The 19,875-nt window shown below is 33.2% G+C and overlaps 1 protein-coding gene across 1 annotated transcript in view; it reads right to left on the reverse strand.

The window, feature by feature from the left end:
• The window catches only part of LOC134717962 (uncharacterized), an 81,914-nt gene that overhangs the window by 37,389 nt on the left and 24,650 nt on the right, over positions 1-19,875 (reverse strand). The window contains exons 4-5 of the mRNA XM_063580463.1: positions 12,555-12,768; positions 11,425-11,724 (exon numbers count right to left, since the gene is read on the reverse strand). Of these exons, the coding sequence (XP_063436533.1) occupies positions 11,425-11,724; positions 12,555-12,768 (514 nt within the window). The remainder of the gene's footprint in view (positions 1-11,424; positions 11,725-12,554; positions 12,769-19,875) is intronic.

Here is a 19,875-nt window from a genome sequence, read left to right on the forward strand (position 1 = left end):
ATCTAAGCATTACTAATTCCTGATAAGCATAGACACTAAAAAAGTTAAAGTTTTAGTTTTATAAAAAGATATAAACAACACTTTCGATGTAGCATCGTACATATCCTCATTTATATTAAGGACAAAACAAGCAATGATTTTTTTTTTAGGAAAAAAAATATTTTCAATATAAAATATTATTATTTTATTCTCCCTGGCGCTAATTTTCCTTTTCCGGGCGCTTTTTCTTTTCCCCGGGCGCTTTTTCAATTCCCGGTCACTTTTAAGTAGGACCGAAAATGCCAATGATGAAAATTTCACAAAGGACTACTATATAAGGCTAGATGTTACTGTCATACGCCGGCTTCAGAGCTCAATTAAACTAATTGAAAGGTTTTATATGTCTTTATCATTGTGCACACTCTCTCCCTGTTGCATTTATTGCTAATTTGTTCAAGAACATTCATGAAATATTTGTCACTGGCATAAAAAATCGATAATTTAAAATATGTTGTTTACATACAAATAACGAAGAAACATAGGATTTAACTCCCTAGGACAAGGTAGCCCTTTGGATATGTTTTAACTTCAGTTTGGCCAAACACCTCTTCAATTGTTTTGGTCCTTATTTTTCTTGATTCAGTTTCAGTGTACTTAAAATTCAGCGTTTTACATTGTACGTGTTTTTCGAGAGCAACATTGGTTTCCACCAAAAAATGGAAAAATCCATCATGCAGCTGACAGTGTGGCTTCTCTTTACACGCCCCATTCTGACTGGGTGTACATGTGCTCTTTTATTTTGCTCAAAGTCGATTGTCGTAGCCTGCGATAACTTTAAAATGCTCAAATAACAAAATAAAAATACGGAACAATAATATCCCTTAAGGTAGCACAAAACAAAGATTTTTCACTCCCAATCAAATAACATTCAACTGATGTAATTCATTTCAACCTTCACAGTATATTATATAAATAAGGTACCAAAAGAAAGAAGAAGATTAATCTTTCAAATTGTGATAATTTCTTTATGACATAATTATTACACAATTTATTGTTATGTTATTAGTTGCTATTTTGTGATGTCCGCACTTGGATGAATTTAGCGTATTTGTTCTTTATAGCATTCCAAAATATTTTATAGATTCTTGGACAACACAGCTTGACCTCCAAAACTGTGAGGGGGGTAGTTTAGCGGCACCTATCACATAAATATGATGCTCGTGAAAATAATGTTTATGGTATACGTTTATATATGATATGCAAGGTTTTAACATTTACAAAACCAGATCTATAAGTTGGATTTAAACGTTTAATTTATTTGTCCCTTTTAATTTTATTTGGCTTTTTAACTTAATTTGATTCGAGCGTCAGTGATAAGTCTTTTGTAAACGAAACGCGCGTCTGGCGCAAAAAAACGGAAAAATTTATATCCTGGTATCCATCTATGATGAGTTTTTGTAGATACATTGTAACGGTATCTTGGCTCCAATCTACTAATATTAGATCTTAGTACTCTTAATTTCAGCGTAATTAAGATATACATATATATATATATTAAAAATTTCTCACATTGTAGACTAGCACAACCTCAATAATTGGGACACCATGCATTCAGTATTCTTACCGTACCAAAAAAATATTAACTAAAATCGACCTTCTTAATAGGGAACGAACAAAGCTGAATATGTTGGGCCAATAACTTACAAAGAACAGATTAAAACGTTAAAGCTGGTCGTTCATAATGTTCATGAAATGATGTATTCTTTAGCCAACATGATTGCAAAAAGAAGTCGTAGAGAAAAACAGAAAATTGAGATAATACACCGTGTATAGAACTTTTTTTTGCTTTTTATTGAGTGCAGTAGAAAATATATATACATGCTCAACTTAACCATACTATTTGACCTACTGCGAGTTGTTCAATTTTTACTGCTACTCCTGTTTCTCCTAAAATATGGGTGCTAGAAAAACCAGCAATTAAATGGCCAATATCAGAGCCGTACGTCTGGTTTCGAAATGAATTCTCTTCTTTTGAGAAATATTTATTTTGTCATCCATCCAATTTTTCACCGCCTACAACTGTCTGTCTGTGGTTTTATTTAATACATAAACTTTTAAGTATCAGTATGTTTTTAATTCATATTGTTTCGTTACGTTCCGCTTTTATTTCGTTTCGCTTTTTACAGGTACCCCTCTGTTCGCCCCTTTCTATTTTTGATATTTTAATCAAAAATTTAAAAAATCAAACTTTCAAAAAGTGAAAGAATCAAAATAGCACCTTAGGTTTAGTATTTTAAAAGTTTGGTCAAATTCCTAAACTTTCAAATTTAAAAACGATTTTTAGAATTTTAATATTATAATAATTTGGTTAAAATTTTAAAATTTCAAAACTTTTACACAATTCGGAATTTTGATATTTTAAAACTTTGATCAAAATTTCAAAAAATTCTAAAATTACAAAACTTTTTAAAACTTTAAATTGATAAGTGTTACACGGACCCATTTTGTTTTTGTTGAAATAGTTAGTTTTTATATACTTTTTAAGATTTAGACGATATAAATGTTGCATCTATTTATTTGTCAGTCTTTGTCTTTTTTATACTTTTTTTTTTAACTTTTGATTTTTTTATTTCCAATATTTACATGACATACATACAATATGATATATATAATAAATCTACAATGCCCTTATTATAAAAAAAAAACAAAAAAAAAACATTAGCTTATGAATTACATTTATTAAAAAGCGAAAAAGGACATTGTAGGATATATTCTGATAATAATATCAACATGAATGCGAAAATCACCCGTGTACAATTACAACATTAATATATAACGATCATGATATTGTGAAAGTAATCTTAAAACAACAAGTAAATCAGATTAAGTCTTAAGTTTGAATATCACCATCTCAGATCTTATTATTTATTTTATTTTAGTCATTTTTTTTTTTGGTTTATCCATTTTAATATCCTATTTTTTTTTATGGTAAACTGAATAGTATTTTTTTAAGTGTAAGCCATTGTATTTTTAAATAGTACAAATATGTTAAAATATGGCATAAAATAATTAGTTTAAATTCAATACATAAATTTGATGTGAATTTTTTATCAGTCTTAGCAAAGTAAGATATCATATCTAGATGAAATGAAAGATATGCTTTGGATTTTAAGCATTAACTATTATTTTGTTATTTTAACAAGTTTTCAAATTCATGTAATATGTAATCCCAAGCTTCTTTTTTTCTTAACATCATAAACTCCCTATGTAAATTACAACCATGTAAGCATCTATTATTTATGTAATTGTATTGTTACGGACAAGAATAAGATAGACACATCATCGTCATATGTTAATACGATAAGCTTATGATAATAAACAAGTGAAAAGGCAACATTTGTATATATAACTTTAAAAGTCACACACCAACAACAAAAAAAAACTACATATATTAACAACCATACACATAAACGTTGTGCACGATGTTCCTACAACAAGACGTTACACCACCACGACGTCAAAGAGAGTTTTCTGAAACTTTTGACGCACGTTTATTCAATTTGCAAGTTTCATTTGCTTTTTTCGTGGAGTTGGTTGATTCTAAATCTGTCTCTATTAAATTTGTGATGTCTATTTACCATGAATTTATTTATATCAAGTTGTGGAAATTGATCGTAAGTAATGAACTTGAAAGAAGGGAAAATGGGACAGAAGTATACGGTTTTCAATAAATGAATTATAACAAAACTTCACTCCCAGACTGCTAAGATTGCATGGTGAATATCATATGTAAATTGTTCATATCTTGATTCAACCCTTTTACAAATATATATTTATATATCCGACACTCTGCACGTAAATAAAAACATATTTACCCTTGATTAATTTGAATTGATCTGTATTAAAAAATTGCTTGACAAATAACTTGTCGCAATACAACCATTAAATAAATCATCATAACCCGATCTTGAAAATATTTTCCCAGTCATTTGAAGTTGCTTTCTTTTAAAATGTACTAATCTTCTCCTGAATCGTCCGTATAATACGGGGTTGCATCAATTCAATGAAACTGTTTTTGTCGCTGTTTCCGATAAGTGTTTCAGTTACCTCCGTTTCATGCACAACATGCACCGTGGGTTTTTTCGACAACCAGCAATTATTTTTTAAATTTCACCAAACGATTCGTTTTAAGTATCGGGAATATACAATAAAACAAATTTTGCACATGTAACGTCGAAAAAAAAGCGTTTGTTTGTTTTTTCGACGTTTTTCGACGTTGGGACAAAATGGCTACCGTTTTGTTATGTTTCGTAGCATTTTATTCCTGTAAGTCCCAAACATGCAGTTAATGAAAAAAGAATCTAGACTTTATGTTCTTTTTGTGTATCTAAATTTTGCTTTGGTAAATTATAAAATACTTATTGAAATATCAGGTAACAAACCCGCATTAATTGCTTGGACAAATGAAATATCAACTTGGACAAAATGGCTACCGCTTGCAAAACGACTGTGTAGAGATGGTTTTATAGAATCTACTATTTTTAAACTCGCGAACAATGAGGCAAATGTTTGTTCTTTCGGGAGATGTTATAATTATCTCACATTTGTTAGACATTTTTAGCTATGTATACTTATAAAACTACCTTTTAGCCGTTAAGTCAAAGTAAAACGTCATTGGACATTTTTCTTATCCCAGCTTAATATGGAGCCACCGAGTCAAACAAAATTCGACAAAAGAACGGCTTCAATTTAACCAAGAACTGACACACTTCGTTGCTTCTGCCAAGTTTTGGGAAGATCAGAGAATAAGAAATAGGATCACTATACATAAGAGATAAAACAGTTGTTCAAAAATGTAACGTTGGACATCCGTTTTTTTCATATAGCTTTGTTGTTTTACTCCTCAAATATACTAGATATTACTAAGCATATGACCAAGAGCTATAAGAACATAAAGGAAAACATATACTGAATTAGTTTTTATAGTGGTTAGCGTTAATTATCATTTTATTTTGTTTTGCGGAGGAAATTTCAAAGATTCTGTTTAAAATCATAGGGGTTGTAGGAACATCGTGCGTGACGTCATAGTGTGCTGAACATAGTAATAAAAAACAAATAAAAAATTATCCACAAATCTACCCTTATATATACTCTAATATTATTAGAGGTGTTCCTGTCTATAGGAAGCTTATACAAAAAAGAAGAAGGTTGCAATAAAAAGAGTAAAAATAGTATAACTGTATAAGATGCTTAGAGCGTTAAATTACTTATGTTGATTAATAGTTTTTTTTATTGAATATTGTTTACATCAGAAACATAAAATACCTAATTGTATTATATGTCTCTGTTAAGGTATATTCATGGTATACCGCCATCTTGTATTGTACAATCACAGTACAAACTCGGTCTAGTTATTTGCCTAAATGTGCATATTTGGAGACAAGTTTGCAAGTCAATGGTTAGACTGTTTTTCAAATTAAAAAAAACATGTTAATTAATCGTATTATTTAAAATATTTTAACAAATATCAGTTTTTGGGTTAAAAAATCTTTTTTTTTTCAAATGAGCCATTTATGGGGAGATAACTCTTTTAGTTCAAAATTTATACTGGGCTAATAGGGATTTTTTTTATTTTTACTTGTAGCAAAAAAAAACAAGTTCGGTGACACCATGTTTTCTTTTTATTTTCTTAAAACATATTATGAAACCTTTCTTCTCACAATTTATTTCAAAATTCTATCTCATAGAATTTTTTGTATGCACACTAATGTGTTTTTTCATGAACACACTAACCAAATTTTTGCAATGTTTAACGACTCATAGCTTGAAAAAAAAGCACGGTGACCCATAGTTTTTATTAAATTTTTGAAAAAAGCATGGTAAAATCTTCATTTTAGCAAATTATAAGAAAATTCTGTCTCAAAAAATATTTAATACATTTTGGAACGAGAAAACATGTATTGTCACGTTTCTGTTACAAAACCAACATGTTGAGTCGTCGAGTGTTAAACTTGCTAGTTCACAAAAAATCTGTCTCAAAAAACATATACCTGTGATCTACCTTAATATGTACTTCTTCCTACGAAAATGGTAATTATTGACCGCCATTGGATTTTTGAAATTTTTATACTTTAGAAAAGGTTGGTTTTCATAAAATTAAAAGAATGTCAGAAAATCATATTAAAATTTTGTTCGTATTGTTGAGAACAACTAAAATTAATCTTCTTTTTATTAAAAATTATACTATTTAATTTGAAATCAGCTATTTCAACCTGAGACTTATAACACTTTATAGTAGTTTCAGTTCCAAAAAACTCGAGATAAGTCTTTTAATTAGAATTGAGATATAATAAGAATTAAAATACTTAAACTTTTTTTTGGTGGAATAAGAATGTTGTATTGCTTTATTTTGATAGAAATTATCAACCGCCATATAATTTCAGTACTTTTTGTTCATTTGGATTGGTTGTTCTTCATAACAGATGTTCAGTTTTAGGAAAAAAAGGGATTAAGTTGTTGTGCACGTTTCCTAACACTACACGAAGAGGCAGTTTTACAACAATTTGGACAGTCATGTAAACTACTTTTCTGCCAGATATATTTGCGGACCTGTTAATGTATATGTAAATGTACTATTCCTTTGACATTTTTTAGAAGGTCGTCAAAGATATGCTAAAGATATTTTTTTTATTTCCATAATTTTAATCATTCTCCAAAGATATGTAAAAATAGGCCATATATTTACATGCACTTTCCAAGATAGGAGATATATGCAAAGTTTAGTATTTAAGGTTTATAAAACATTTACAACCAATGTAAATGCTGACAAATTTTTGTGTAGTATTTTCAAACGTTGTCGATATCGTTCAAGTATGTAAATGTATTTTATTTACTTATCTTTCCAGTATAATAGTGTTTTTTTTATAAATATTGATATTTGCAACATATCTTTACGGATGTATGCAAAGTTTTGAGAGACCGCGGTTTATAAAACATTTACAACCAATGTAATTGCTGTCAAATGTTTGTGTAATATTTGCAAACGTGTGTCGATATCGTTCATGTATGTATATAAATGTATTTTATTTATTAATACTTTCCAGTATTATCAGATTATAGTTATTTTGATAAATATTGATATTTGCAACATATATATATACATGTATATATATATAAACGAGTCTAAATTGAAAACTACGTTCAAACCTATGATTGCGTTGGATAAAAACCGCAATTTTTATACGTGTGCATTTAAAACAAATTTCGTTGTAGAAGGGTCTAAAAACAGCACAAACAACATTTTCCAAAAGACAAAAAAAATGAAAAAGTATATTAAAACAAAACACATTTGACTAACAGGTCGAACAACTGATGTTCTTTAACCCTGCTGACAGCCATTGGCGATAGCCAAATAAAATTGACCACAAGATGTAACAAAATGGAACTTAATATACATTTAATACTAAACAGAAAAAAAATAACTTGTTGCCACGATTTTATGCCACAAACATACGGTGTCAATATTTTTTTAGTACACCAGATCCGGATTTCGACAATAAATGTCTCTTCAGTGATGTTAGGGATCGAAACGGTATTTGGAAGGCCATATAAAAAGTACCATCATTTTTAGAAAAAGTACCCTCATTTTTAGATAAACTCTTGAAATTTTAGAGTCAATATAGGAGGAACGGATCATATGAACCGGGGGGGAAATATGATACAAGCCCAAACGAAAAAATATAAACGAGTCTTAATTAAAAACTACGTTTAAACCTATGACTGCGTTGGATAAAAACCGCATTTTTTATACGTGTGCATGTAAAACAAATTTCGTTGTAGAAGGGTCTAAAACAGCACAAACAACATTTTCCAAAAGACAAAAAAATGAAAAAGTATATTTAAACAAAACGCATTTGACTAACAGGTCGAACAACTGATGTTCTTTAACCCTGCTGACTGTCATGGCGATTACCAAATAAAATTGATCACAAGATGTAACAAAATGGATCTTAATATAAATGTCTCTTCAGTGATGTTAGGGATCGAAACGGTATTTGAAAGGCCATATAAAAAGTACCCTCATATATATATATATATCTTGTTGAGTTGAGTAGTATAGACATTTAACATGTATGAGAGAAATAGAAAAAGCCATATATAAACACATAGAAAAAAGTATTGCAACACCTTGATTTTTGACAAATTGAAAAAGCAGCCTCTTATTTTGGAAGGAATATGAAAAATTATTTGTAACAAAATATTGAAACATATGATAACATTGGCATTTAAACGAACAAAAAATGTATGAAAAAAATGTTTTATCTAACCACAATTTTAATAACAAAATGAAGTGGGTTATTTTTGTAAAACAAATGCATTTTACAATTTTTGCTATAGTCGAACTTTACAATGTCAGACATTTCAAAATTAATCTTAAGATGACTGTTCACATCATGAGTGATCGGTATACGCCAAAGAATCAGTACTTTGTGCACATCCTCCATTCAAACGGATAACGGCCTCTTAACGTCTTCTGAATCTAGCGGCGTACTACAGCACATGATATATAAGGCATGAAGATGTTATTGTTACAGATAAGCTAAATTGTCCATAGTAAAGGATCCTACAAATTAATGTAAGTTGAGGTCACAGAAAATATTTATATTTATAAGAATGTCTGAGTCAATGACAACTCTACAACAAATGTATCCATCGGATCGCCATCAATGATGGTGATACATGGCTGTGTACATAATGTATATACAACTCGTCTAAACATCAACCCAACAATGTTAGATCTGTAAATTTGCTTTTGCAATTTTTTTTATCTTCCCTCGCCGGGATTCGAACTCATGCTACTGTGATATCGTGACACCAAATCGCCTGCATCGGTATAAGGACATCCTTCGTGAATATAGATCAACACGCAGACTTCTTACACGTTTAGGTATTTCACATCCAATTTTTTTATGGAAATATTCTTTATATAGCACAAAAATGTCAGTATTCACTGCAGAAACTAACAAAACCTTTAAATAGACTTATTAAGAAGGGATATAGTTACGATACTGTTGGCAGGTCATAAAAGATTGCATATGTTGGCGTTAATATTGATTTACTTATAGGGTCTTTGCATCGGAACTAAACACAATTATTCAAAAACCAGTTGTTGGCATGACACGGGTTATGTTCTTCTCATATATGTTATGATGGTATGATACTAAACCCCTTAACGGGAAGGATTGTGCCTGATATCCATATGATGAAATAATAATCTTTCAATTTCAGTCAGTTTAATTGAAGTCTGGAGGTGGCATGTCAGTAAACTGCTAGTAGTCTGTTGTTATTTATGTATAATTGTCACTTTGTTTATTTTCTTTGGTTACATCTTCTGACATCAGACTTGGACTTCTCTTGAATTGAATTTTAAATGTACGTAATGTTATGCGTTTACTTTTCTACTTTGGCCAGATGTATAGGGGGAGGGTTGAGATATCATAAACATGTTTAACCCCGCCGAATGTTTGCACCTGTCCCAATTCAAGAGCCTCTAGTCTTTGTTAGTCTTGTATTATCTTAATTTTTTATTCTTGTGTACAATTTGGAAATTGGTATGGCGTTCATTTTCACTGAACTAGTATATATTTGTTTAGGGGCCAGCTTAAGGACGCCTCCGAGTGTGGGAATTTCTCGTTACATTGAAGGCCTGTTGGTGACCTTCTGCTGTTGTTTTTTTTCTATAGTCGGGTTGTTGTCTCTTTGATACATTACCCATTTCCATTCTCAATTTTATATTTCTATTTGTTGATCTAAAGGCTTCGATTGTGATAAATATTCATAGGAAGGCTGTGATTGTGATAAAAAAAAATACAGAATTTTATGATGATAAAGATACAAAAATTGAAAATATTGAAAATAATAGACTAAAATTTGTAATAACTGATCCTTTCATTTCGTTTTCCCGAGTATTTTCGGAAAATAATAAAATCAAAATTACGATATATAGAAAACGTTTAATAGAACTCGCCGGGTTTAAAAATATTATAACCTAAAAAATGTAGAAAAGACCATTCTTTAATAATACTATTTCAATTTAGATTTTATCTGTACATTTCTTTTCATTTCAATTCATAACAATTTGCCAAATAATTAATAAAAATGTATTAGTTGTACTTGAACGTATTTCACGAGTCGCCATTTTAAATAAATTAAACGAAACTAAGATTCCGTAATTTGTATTAGTTTATCATGTGAAGTATGCAAGTTCAATCCGTCAGCAAGGTCGATCGGTATTAACTGTCTGATCCGTCCGATCACTCATTTACTTTAAATAAGTCTGACGTGAGTTTGACGCGAACTTAACTAATCGGTGACTGATCGGTGACCGATGATTGATCGCCAAAACAGTAACGCCTAAGGTTGCAAGTACTGTATGATGAAGGTTTTTTTTAGAAAAGAATAGCGAAATTCTATATTAAAATATTATACACTCGAACACCCTTAAAACTATGTATTCAATTTAGCTGCTGTAACTCATTTTAAGCCTTATTTTGTCATGAAAAAGATATATTTTTGAAATGTTCCTAGATGGTTGACTGTTTTAAACTTTATCATATTATAAGAAGAAACAAAATCTCATTAGGGATCGACATAATGAGATGTTTCTCATTCCTCTCAAAACAAAGTTCAAGAATGTGTCCAAAGTATCATCCAGATGGGACTTTCAATATATTACATTTATGAATTAATTGGATAATTCTGTATGCCCTAGACCACGATAGCACCACGCTAACTGCGATCTAAATTAAATGCAGATGGTTGAGAGTCGCAGTATGAGCGGCATGAACATGGAGATTTTTTATTTTTTCACGTTGCTACTACGTCCTCATTACGCTTCGACAATGATTTCACCACAGTTATACTACGTTTTAACCACGCTTAGCTATGTCTACGATGGTTCAACCTTTGATATCCTTCTACGACCTTCCTGCGGTCTTGTATCGCATTTTCAACGATTTGATTTCGCCACGACTGCACCACGATCGTTTTGAACAAGTTAGAAGTTGGCGATGCTCATCACAATCATGAAGAACACGACACGACCGTACAACGACTTTACTACGATCATTTGCATGTTGTCATTGAGTATAGTGCGATCGTGGACTAGGTTGACTTCGGTGTTAATTACATGCTGTAAAACTGTCAGCTTTATAAAAATATATAGTGGGGCAATGGCTTGTAACACTGATACTAATTAATAAATGTAATTGAAAGTAAAAGTAAGCATGTAATCGACTTAAATTCGAGCACAAGATAGATTTGATCATCCGATTGAAAAAGGCATGATTGCTAATCTTATCCAAAGGCATCATCTATGTTCATACACGGTATAACATTAATTATGAGTTTCAATTAAAATTTTGAACATGCTTTCAACATACGTACCTGGAGTAAGCAATCCAGAACATTGTTTTTTGTAACAAGTACAGTCCTCTTTTGAAGGGATACAGTAGCAAGGATTTTCTGGTTCAGATAAAAATGCAAATCCTTTTCTGTAATCACAGCGGCATACTATATCATCCATCGTTGTACCATTATTGTAAATAACCTGTCCTATTTCATTGCATTGCGACCGCTGTATTTCACACTGACTACTAACATTTGACCGCAGTTTAAACGGTTGATATCTATTTTTGTTACAGTCTACATAAAATAGAAACTCTCCAGAGCGTACAAATTTTTGTCCTGAAAATATAATTCTTAGAACATGCAAAATCAGTATTTAAGTGATTTCAGTTATCATTACGGTAATAAGCCTGAATCAGTTAGAAAGTGATAGAGACATTTCTTCTTAAATTAACGGGAACTGTTATTCTATAAGAATTATCAGATATAACAGGTTTAAAATTTGTACACTCGACGCGCGTCCGTTAGATAATGATGCGCGAATAAAAAAAAAGGTATATGGCAATATAAAGTTCGTAGTTGGGTAGCTAGGAACACCCAAAGTTTCAGTCATTTAAGCTTCGACCAAAGTCAGGTACCCCTGATCTTTGTAAGTCTTGTATGATTTAAAAAAGAAAATGGATTCATTTATATGTTTCGGGGTAAAGTCTGACGTCCATTTTCACTGAACTAGTGTACAGTATTTAAATAGGCCAGATGGAGCCCGCTTTCTGGTGCACGACTTTCTCGTTGTGCTTTAAACCTATTGGTGGCCGTGTGTTGTTTTTCTGCTCTTTGGTCGGGTTGTCTCTTTGACACATTCGCATTTTCCTTCTTAATTTCATTTTCAACAATTTCAACTATTGCATTAAGTTTTTGGCCTTTCAATTCTTCAGTCCTCAGGCATTAACGAAATGCCATTGAGGTACGAAATGTCAAAGTCTCCTACATGAAATATTATAAATAATTCAAACAGAAAAGTAACTTCTTGATAAATGCTAGAGTAATAAACTATACACATATATGACAGATAGTAACAAAAACAACAATTTAAATTGAATGTAACGGGGTTCAAAATAGTTGTTAGATACTCAATCGTCCTGTAACCAGCACAACAGTCGTTTATTTACCTAGTCTTACATATCCTAATGTAGTCCACCAGTCATAATCATCTTCTATGGTGTACTGACGACAGGATTCAATGTAACTTTCATATCCTATGGTGTACAGACACTGGTATCTTGTAATGGAATAATTACCACAAATTGCCTCTGCTCTCATAGTTCTATGCGATTGATGTGGGCATGTTGTATCATAACCATATGTTATATCGAAAATTATGTTCTGAAAAAGGTTCAATGTGTATTGCCAAAGAGACAAAACGTACAAAGGATTAAAAATGACCAAAACCAGTACACGTACACCCATATGCAGGGGGTATCAATTACTATTCTCGAAAATTAACCTGTCGTTTAATTGTTCTTGTTTGTTTGTTATTTTTAGCTCACCTGGCCCGAAGGGCCAAGTGAGCTTTTCTCATCCGTCGTCGTCCGTCGTCGTCCGTCGTCGTCCGTCGTCGTCCGTCGTCGTCCGTCGTCGTCCGTCGTCGTCCGTCGTCGTCCGTCGTCGTCCATCGTCGTCCGTCGTCGTCGTCGTCCGTCGTCGTTAACTTTTACAAAAATCTTCTCCTCTGAAACTACTGGGCCAAATCAAACCAAACTTGGCCACAATCATCATTGGGGTATCTAGTTTAAAAAATGTGTGGCGTGACCCGGTCAACCAACCAAGATGGCCGCCATGGCTAAAAATAGAACATAGGGGTAAAATGCAGTTTTTGGCTTATAACTCAAAAAGCAAAGCATTTAGAGCAAATCTGACATGGGGTAAAAATGTTTATCAGGTCAAGATCTATCTGCCCTGAAATTTTCGGATGAATCGGTCAATCGGTTGTTGGGTTGCTGCCCCTGAATTGGTAATTTTGAAGAAATTTTGCTGTTTTTGGTTATTATCTTGAATATTATTATAGTTAGAGATAAACTGTAAACAGCAACAATGTTCAGCAAAGTAAGATCTACAAATAAGTCAACATGACCAAAATGGTCAGTTGACCCGTTTAGGAGTTATTGCCCTTTATAGTCAATTTTTAACCATTTTTCGTTAATTAAAGTAATCTTTTACAAAAATCTTCTCCTCTGAAACTACTTGGCCAAATTAATCCAAACTTGGCCACAATCATCTTTATGGTATCTAGTTTAAAAAATGTGTGGCGTGACCTGGTCAACCAACCAAGATGGCCGCCATGGCTAAAAATAGAACAAAGGGTAAAACGCATTTTTGGCTTATAACTCAAAAACCAAAGCATTTTGAGGAAATCTGACATGGGAGTTAAAATGTTTATCAGGTCAAGATCTATCTGCCCTGAAATTTTCAGATGAATCCGTCAATCGGTTGTTGGGTTGCTGCCCCTGAATTGGTAATTTTGAAGAAATTTTGCTGTTTTTGGTTATTATCTTGAATATTATTATAGTTAGAGATAAACTGTAAACAGCAACAATGTTCAGCAAAGTAAGATCTACAAATAAGTCAACATGACCAAAATGGTCAGTTGACCCGTTTAGGAGTTATTGCCCTTTATAGTCAATTTTTAACCATTTTTCATAAATTAAAGTAATCTTTTACAAAAATCTTCTCCTCTGAAACTACTTGGCCAAATTAATCCAAACTTGGCCACAATCATCTTTGGGGTATCTAGTTTAAAAAATGTGTGGCGTGACCCGGTCAACTAACCAAGATGGCCGCCACCGCTAAAAATAGAACATAGGGGTAAAATGCAGTTTTTGGCTTATAACTCAAAAACCAAAGCATTTTGAGGAAATCTGACACGGGATAAAAAAAATTATCAGGTCAAGAACTATCTGCCCTGAAATTTTCAGATGAATCGGTCAATCGGTTGTTGGGTTGCTGCCCCTGAATTGGTAATTTTGAGGAAATTTTGCTGTTTTTGGTTATTATCTTGAATATTATTATAGATAGAGATAAATTTTAAACAGCAATAATGTTCAGCAAAGTAAGATCTACAAATAAGTCAACATGACCAAAATGGTCAGTTGACCCCTTTAGGAGCTATTGCCCTTTATAGTCAATCTTTAACCATTTTTCATAAATCTAAGTAATCTTTTACAAAATCTCCACTGAAACTACTAGGCCACAATCATCTTTGGGGTATCTAGTTTGAAAAATGTGTCCGATGACCTGGCCATTCAACCAAGATGGCCGCCACGGCTAAAAATAGAACATAGGGGTAAAATGCAGTTTTTGGCTTATAACTATGAAACCAAAGCATCTAGAGCAAATCTGACAAGAAGTTAATTTGTTAATCAAGTCAATATCTATCTGCCCTGAATTTTTCAGATGAATTGGACAACTGGTTGTTGGGTTGCTGCCCTCCAATTGGTAATTTTTAAAGAAATTTTGCCGTTTTTGGTTATCTTGAATACTATTATAGATAGCGATAAACTGTAAACAGCAATAATGTTCAGCAAAGTAAGATCTACAAATAAGTCAACATGACCTAAATGGTCAATTGACCCCTTAAGGAGTTATTGCCCTTTATAGTCAATTTTTAACAATTTTCATTAATTTGGTAAATTTATGTAAATTTTTACCAAATATAGTTCTCTGTTACTAATGGGCAAAGTTCATGATAGATATAATTGTAAGAAGCAAAATCGTTCAGTAAAGTAAGAACTTCAAACACATCACCATCACCAAAATACAATTTTGTCATGAATCCATTTGTGTCCTTTGTTTAATATGCACATAGACCAAGGTGAGCGACACAGGCTCTTTAGAGCCTCTAGTTTGGTTTGTTAAGTTGTTAATCTAGTCATAGGTACACATCTTATAAAATCAATTGAAAGATTTGAACCATAGGTTTATAAGATTTGGCAACTCAAATATGGCATCTTGTACACGTAATCTTTTTATGTAGTGATTAGTTCGGCGGCTACAAGCATATTTCAGAATAATTGTGCGCATCCTGCTACAAGCATGAAATTCGGCATAAACCTTTCTCAAATATTACTCTTTTAATTCAGATAAGGAGGCATTGTAAAAAATATCTCGTTTCCGGTAAAATCCAAAATGGCGGACATCATTTCCTACTCAAGTTAATTTCGACTTAAAGTATTTTAATAGGCGTACGACTCAACATAACTGCATCAAATTTCTGTTGTTTTTTTTTCATTTTAAGCAGACCTTTATAAAAGATCCGTACTTCCGGTAAAATAAAAAAAAATGGCAGACAAACAAAAATCAAATTTTGTAAATTTTGGCAAATTTTTGTATATTGTTTTGTAAAAATATTTTTTAGGTATTTGGATGCATTTTGTAGTAAGTATATGATAGTTCGTTTCATTCTCAGACATCAAATTTACCCGATTATTTGTAGAATGATATGAATTATAGTCAATATAAGCACTTAATGTTTTTGCTAGTTGTGCAAGTGTTCATAGTTAAACTTTTATTATCTATCATAAACTTTTGTTTCAACCAACTGATTGTAGTCTAGAGATGTCCAACAAATCGTTTCAGCTCATTGATACATTTGATGAACAAGTACCAACATCATCTCAAATAGGGAGACGTTGACCAATATGTGGACTTGTTTCAAGGCATGTTTTGTCAAACTGATAGTGACGACACACTCCAATGTCCTGCCTCCGCAAGGCAGAATGACATATATATTTGATGATGGGAAAGCCTCATTATTACAAGAGGCAAGACAATCACGTATGAGTTTACCCTGTCAAATTGGTATAAAAGATTATGTTTGATTCTTTTGTGAAACTATTGAGGAAGATGAGAGGTTACGTGAAGCAGCGACCTATGGCATTGACAATCGAGTTAGTGAATGTGCTCAAAAGCTACAAGACACTGCCTTACTAGTGAAGTTAAGTGCAGGAGACCTTGTAGCCTAAGAGGCAAAGTATCACGCGAAGTGCTTAATAGATCTTTATCGAAAAGCCTCAAGTGTGACTAATAACATTGTGTCTGAGGGAAGAACACACTCAAGAATTAGCCACGGAATTGCATTAGCTGAATTAGTACGAGATTGAAGAATAGATAATTGACGTATACACATGATAGTGAGGCCTATAAGCAAGGTCGAGAATATTTTTAAGCATTCAAATATGACATTGGACCAGCCTTACGAAGGGCATGTGATGCACATTTCGACTCAAATTATATGCAGATATCTAAGGTTGTAAAGATTGTTAGAAGTGATATGATGGCAGCATCTTCAGAATTCACATTTGCTGCCGATTGTCAGGAAAAATCAGTACCACGCTTTCTTTTAACGTTAGTGAATATGTTACTGTATGGACCAGACATAACAACTGATTCCTTTTCCCAAGAAACGTTATCCATTGCTCAAATGCTGATTGTCAATAGTCATAAAAGAATTTAACAAGAACTAGGATTGTCAGTATCATATGATCGAATTTTACCAGTATCAACATCTCTTATCGATACACTTTGTAAGCAGTATAGGTATCAAGAGGACGGATATGTTTGTCCTCCGTCGTTATCACTACTGCCGCCGTAGATAATATTGATCATAAACCTAGCTCAACCACAACAAAAGATTCATTCCATGGAACAGGAATTTCTCTCTTCCAACATGTGACAACTCAAATGAATGGACAACAGCAATCATATTTCAAGTTAACCAACATCCAAGGCGGACGAGTGACTAAAAGATTGCCTGATTTATATGCTGTTATCAAACCAGCTGTTTTGAAGACGTATGTACCTGTTATTCCTGTGACAGATAGTACATGTAAAGGATGTACTGATGACTTACATGAAGCAGTCCAGAACGAATACAGGTGGCTTGAAACTGTTTCCAATTCAAAGGAAAATGATACAGAGGAAAGAACATTGGTTTCTTGGGGAGCCTATCATGCAGAACATGAAGGATTTTGTACCCTGCGTATCAGCACTGCTACCACTCTTTGAAGAAGAGGCTAAATCTGTGGCAATGATAAAGCACTCATTTGATGTTATAAAGACTAGGGTCAAGTCATTAAATCCTGGTCAGAATCCAGTCATAGCGTTTGACCAACCTCTGTTTTCAGTTTCTGCCAGAAATCTACGGTGGAAACAAGCTCATAGTAATGTTCGGTGAACTTCATATTGAAATGGCAACGTTTAAGACCATTGGAGATTGGTTGGAAGGATCTAATTTGACACCTGTGCTGACACAAGCCAATGTTGCATATTCTGGCAAAGCTGGGGCATTTTAAAATGCTAGTCACGTAACAAGGACGAGACGTGCTCATCAAATATCAGCATGTTGTTAGTACATCTTATTGAAGGCTGCTTACCAGGAATACAGTGATAATAAGGAATTTGATCATAAACTGGACATAGAGGAGTGGTGTTGCAAATGTCTACAGAAAGACCTCAGTTCCACTGCTGGTTCCTCAATCTGAAACCTGAACTATATGCGCTCGTTTTCATCAGAGCCATAAGAGAAGGGCATTTTAAACTATATAGAGAAGCACTTTCTAGAATCGTCACTTGGTTCTTTGCATTAGATCATATCCACTTCTCACGATGGTTACCGGTTAATGTTCGTGATACAATCGTTCTTTCATCTACCAATCCTGATGCTCATTTTGAGTTTTTTTCTGGGAAATTTGTCGTTCACAAAACAAAAAGAAAGTTTTCTGTAATAGCAATAGACCATGCTCATGTGCAGAACAATGCAAAAATAATGTCGTATGGTGGTGCAGTTGGATAAACTGAAAATCCTGTAGCTTTACGACGATGGATGATTGCAGGACCTGAAATGGCAAGGTTGACAACAGAGTTTGAGAGCACTGTAAGAGATTTTTAAGGTAGAAGAAGACAAACATCACCACGAAAATAAGACAAGTGTACAAAAGTCATTCTAGAAGGATATTTGGTCGATGGTAAAAGTAATGAATGAGTTAGGGGATCCGTTCATGGGAGATAGTCAAAATTTGCTTGTCCTTGATACATAGGATATAGCACCAACTTATGTCGTTGGTAATATCCAAATATTAGAGAAGATCGGTAAAACACAGTATGAAAAATACATAGAAGACAGACTGATAAAAAGAACTGTTCCAATTTATGAACCAATCAAGAAAAATACAATGGCATTATTTAGAACTTCACACGGGAAGACTGTTTCGGCAATGAAGGATAAAATAAGCATACTGAAAAGTTATGTGTCGTTATTTTCAAGACTCTTTATATCTTGTCAGACAAGTGGTGGCGACTTGGAAGACTTCTTTGCACATGAAAACAATATAAATCTGCCAGCATTGAGCCAGAATGGGAAAACGCGTCTTGGAACCAAATCGGATCTTCTCAGTAAGTGTTTTAAACTATTGACAATAACGACAGCTGATGAAGTCTGGGATGTGTACATCGATAACAGCTTGAAGGCTGCCACAAGAAGCAAACGAGGGAAGGGAATACGCAGTCTAATCCAGGGTCAAATTAAATTCCTCAAAATTGGCAAAGTTTTTTGAGAGATGATGACAATAAAAAAGAACTTTTTAGTTTCTTTCTCAACACCTTGCTCAACAACATATTGCGGAAAAGGTAGTTGAAGCAACAAATGCTCAGGATGCGTTATGTTATCCACCAAATTTACAACCATGTTCACATGAAGAGGCTGACACTAGAATCATGGTGGATGTGACTGATGCAGTGAAACATGGACTTAAACGAGTCATGATTCAAACAGTCGATACGGCTGTTGCTGTCATTGCTGTGTCGCTATTCCGTGAAATTAAGGCAGACGAAGTACGGCTAGCGTTTTGGAGTGGACAACGCTTCAGATGTATATCCATTCGTTAACTTTCAAATGCGATAGGCATTGAGATATCACACACACTTCCTGTGTTCCATGCCTTTACCGGTCTTGATATCGTATATTCGTTTGCTGGAAAGGGAAAAAAAGACTGTGTGGGAGACAAAGATGGCATTTGAAAATGTTACGTTAGCACTCCGAATAATGATTGATAAACCTAAATCACCAGATATGGATTTAATAATGGCATTGATAGAACGATACGTGATTTTAATGTACGATCGAACGAAAACATCAGATGGAAATTAAGAAGCAAGAAAACAACTGTTTGCGCCAGAGGGAAGACTAATTGAGGCTATTCCACCGTCTCGGTCTAGTCTTCTCCAACATGTTAAACGCGCAATATTCCAAGGCGTCTGTGTATGGGGATCGAGCTTGGAATGAGGTCCATAACTACATTGTCCGGGCGCTTGTGGAAGACAAAGGGACAAAGATAATCAATGAGAACCGTTTTGGACAGCTCTTTCTGAGACATCGTCATCTTGTCAAGAGCTTGTGCATTGCGTATGATGTAAAAAAAAAAAAAAAAAAAGGATGCG

This window comes from Mytilus trossulus, chromosome 5 (assembly GCF_036588685.1).
Source record: "Mytilus trossulus isolate FHL-02 chromosome 5, PNRI_Mtr1.1.1.hap1, whole genome shotgun sequence".
Classification (NCBI taxonomy): Eukaryota; Metazoa; Mollusca; class Bivalvia; order Mytilida; family Mytilidae; genus Mytilus; species Mytilus trossulus.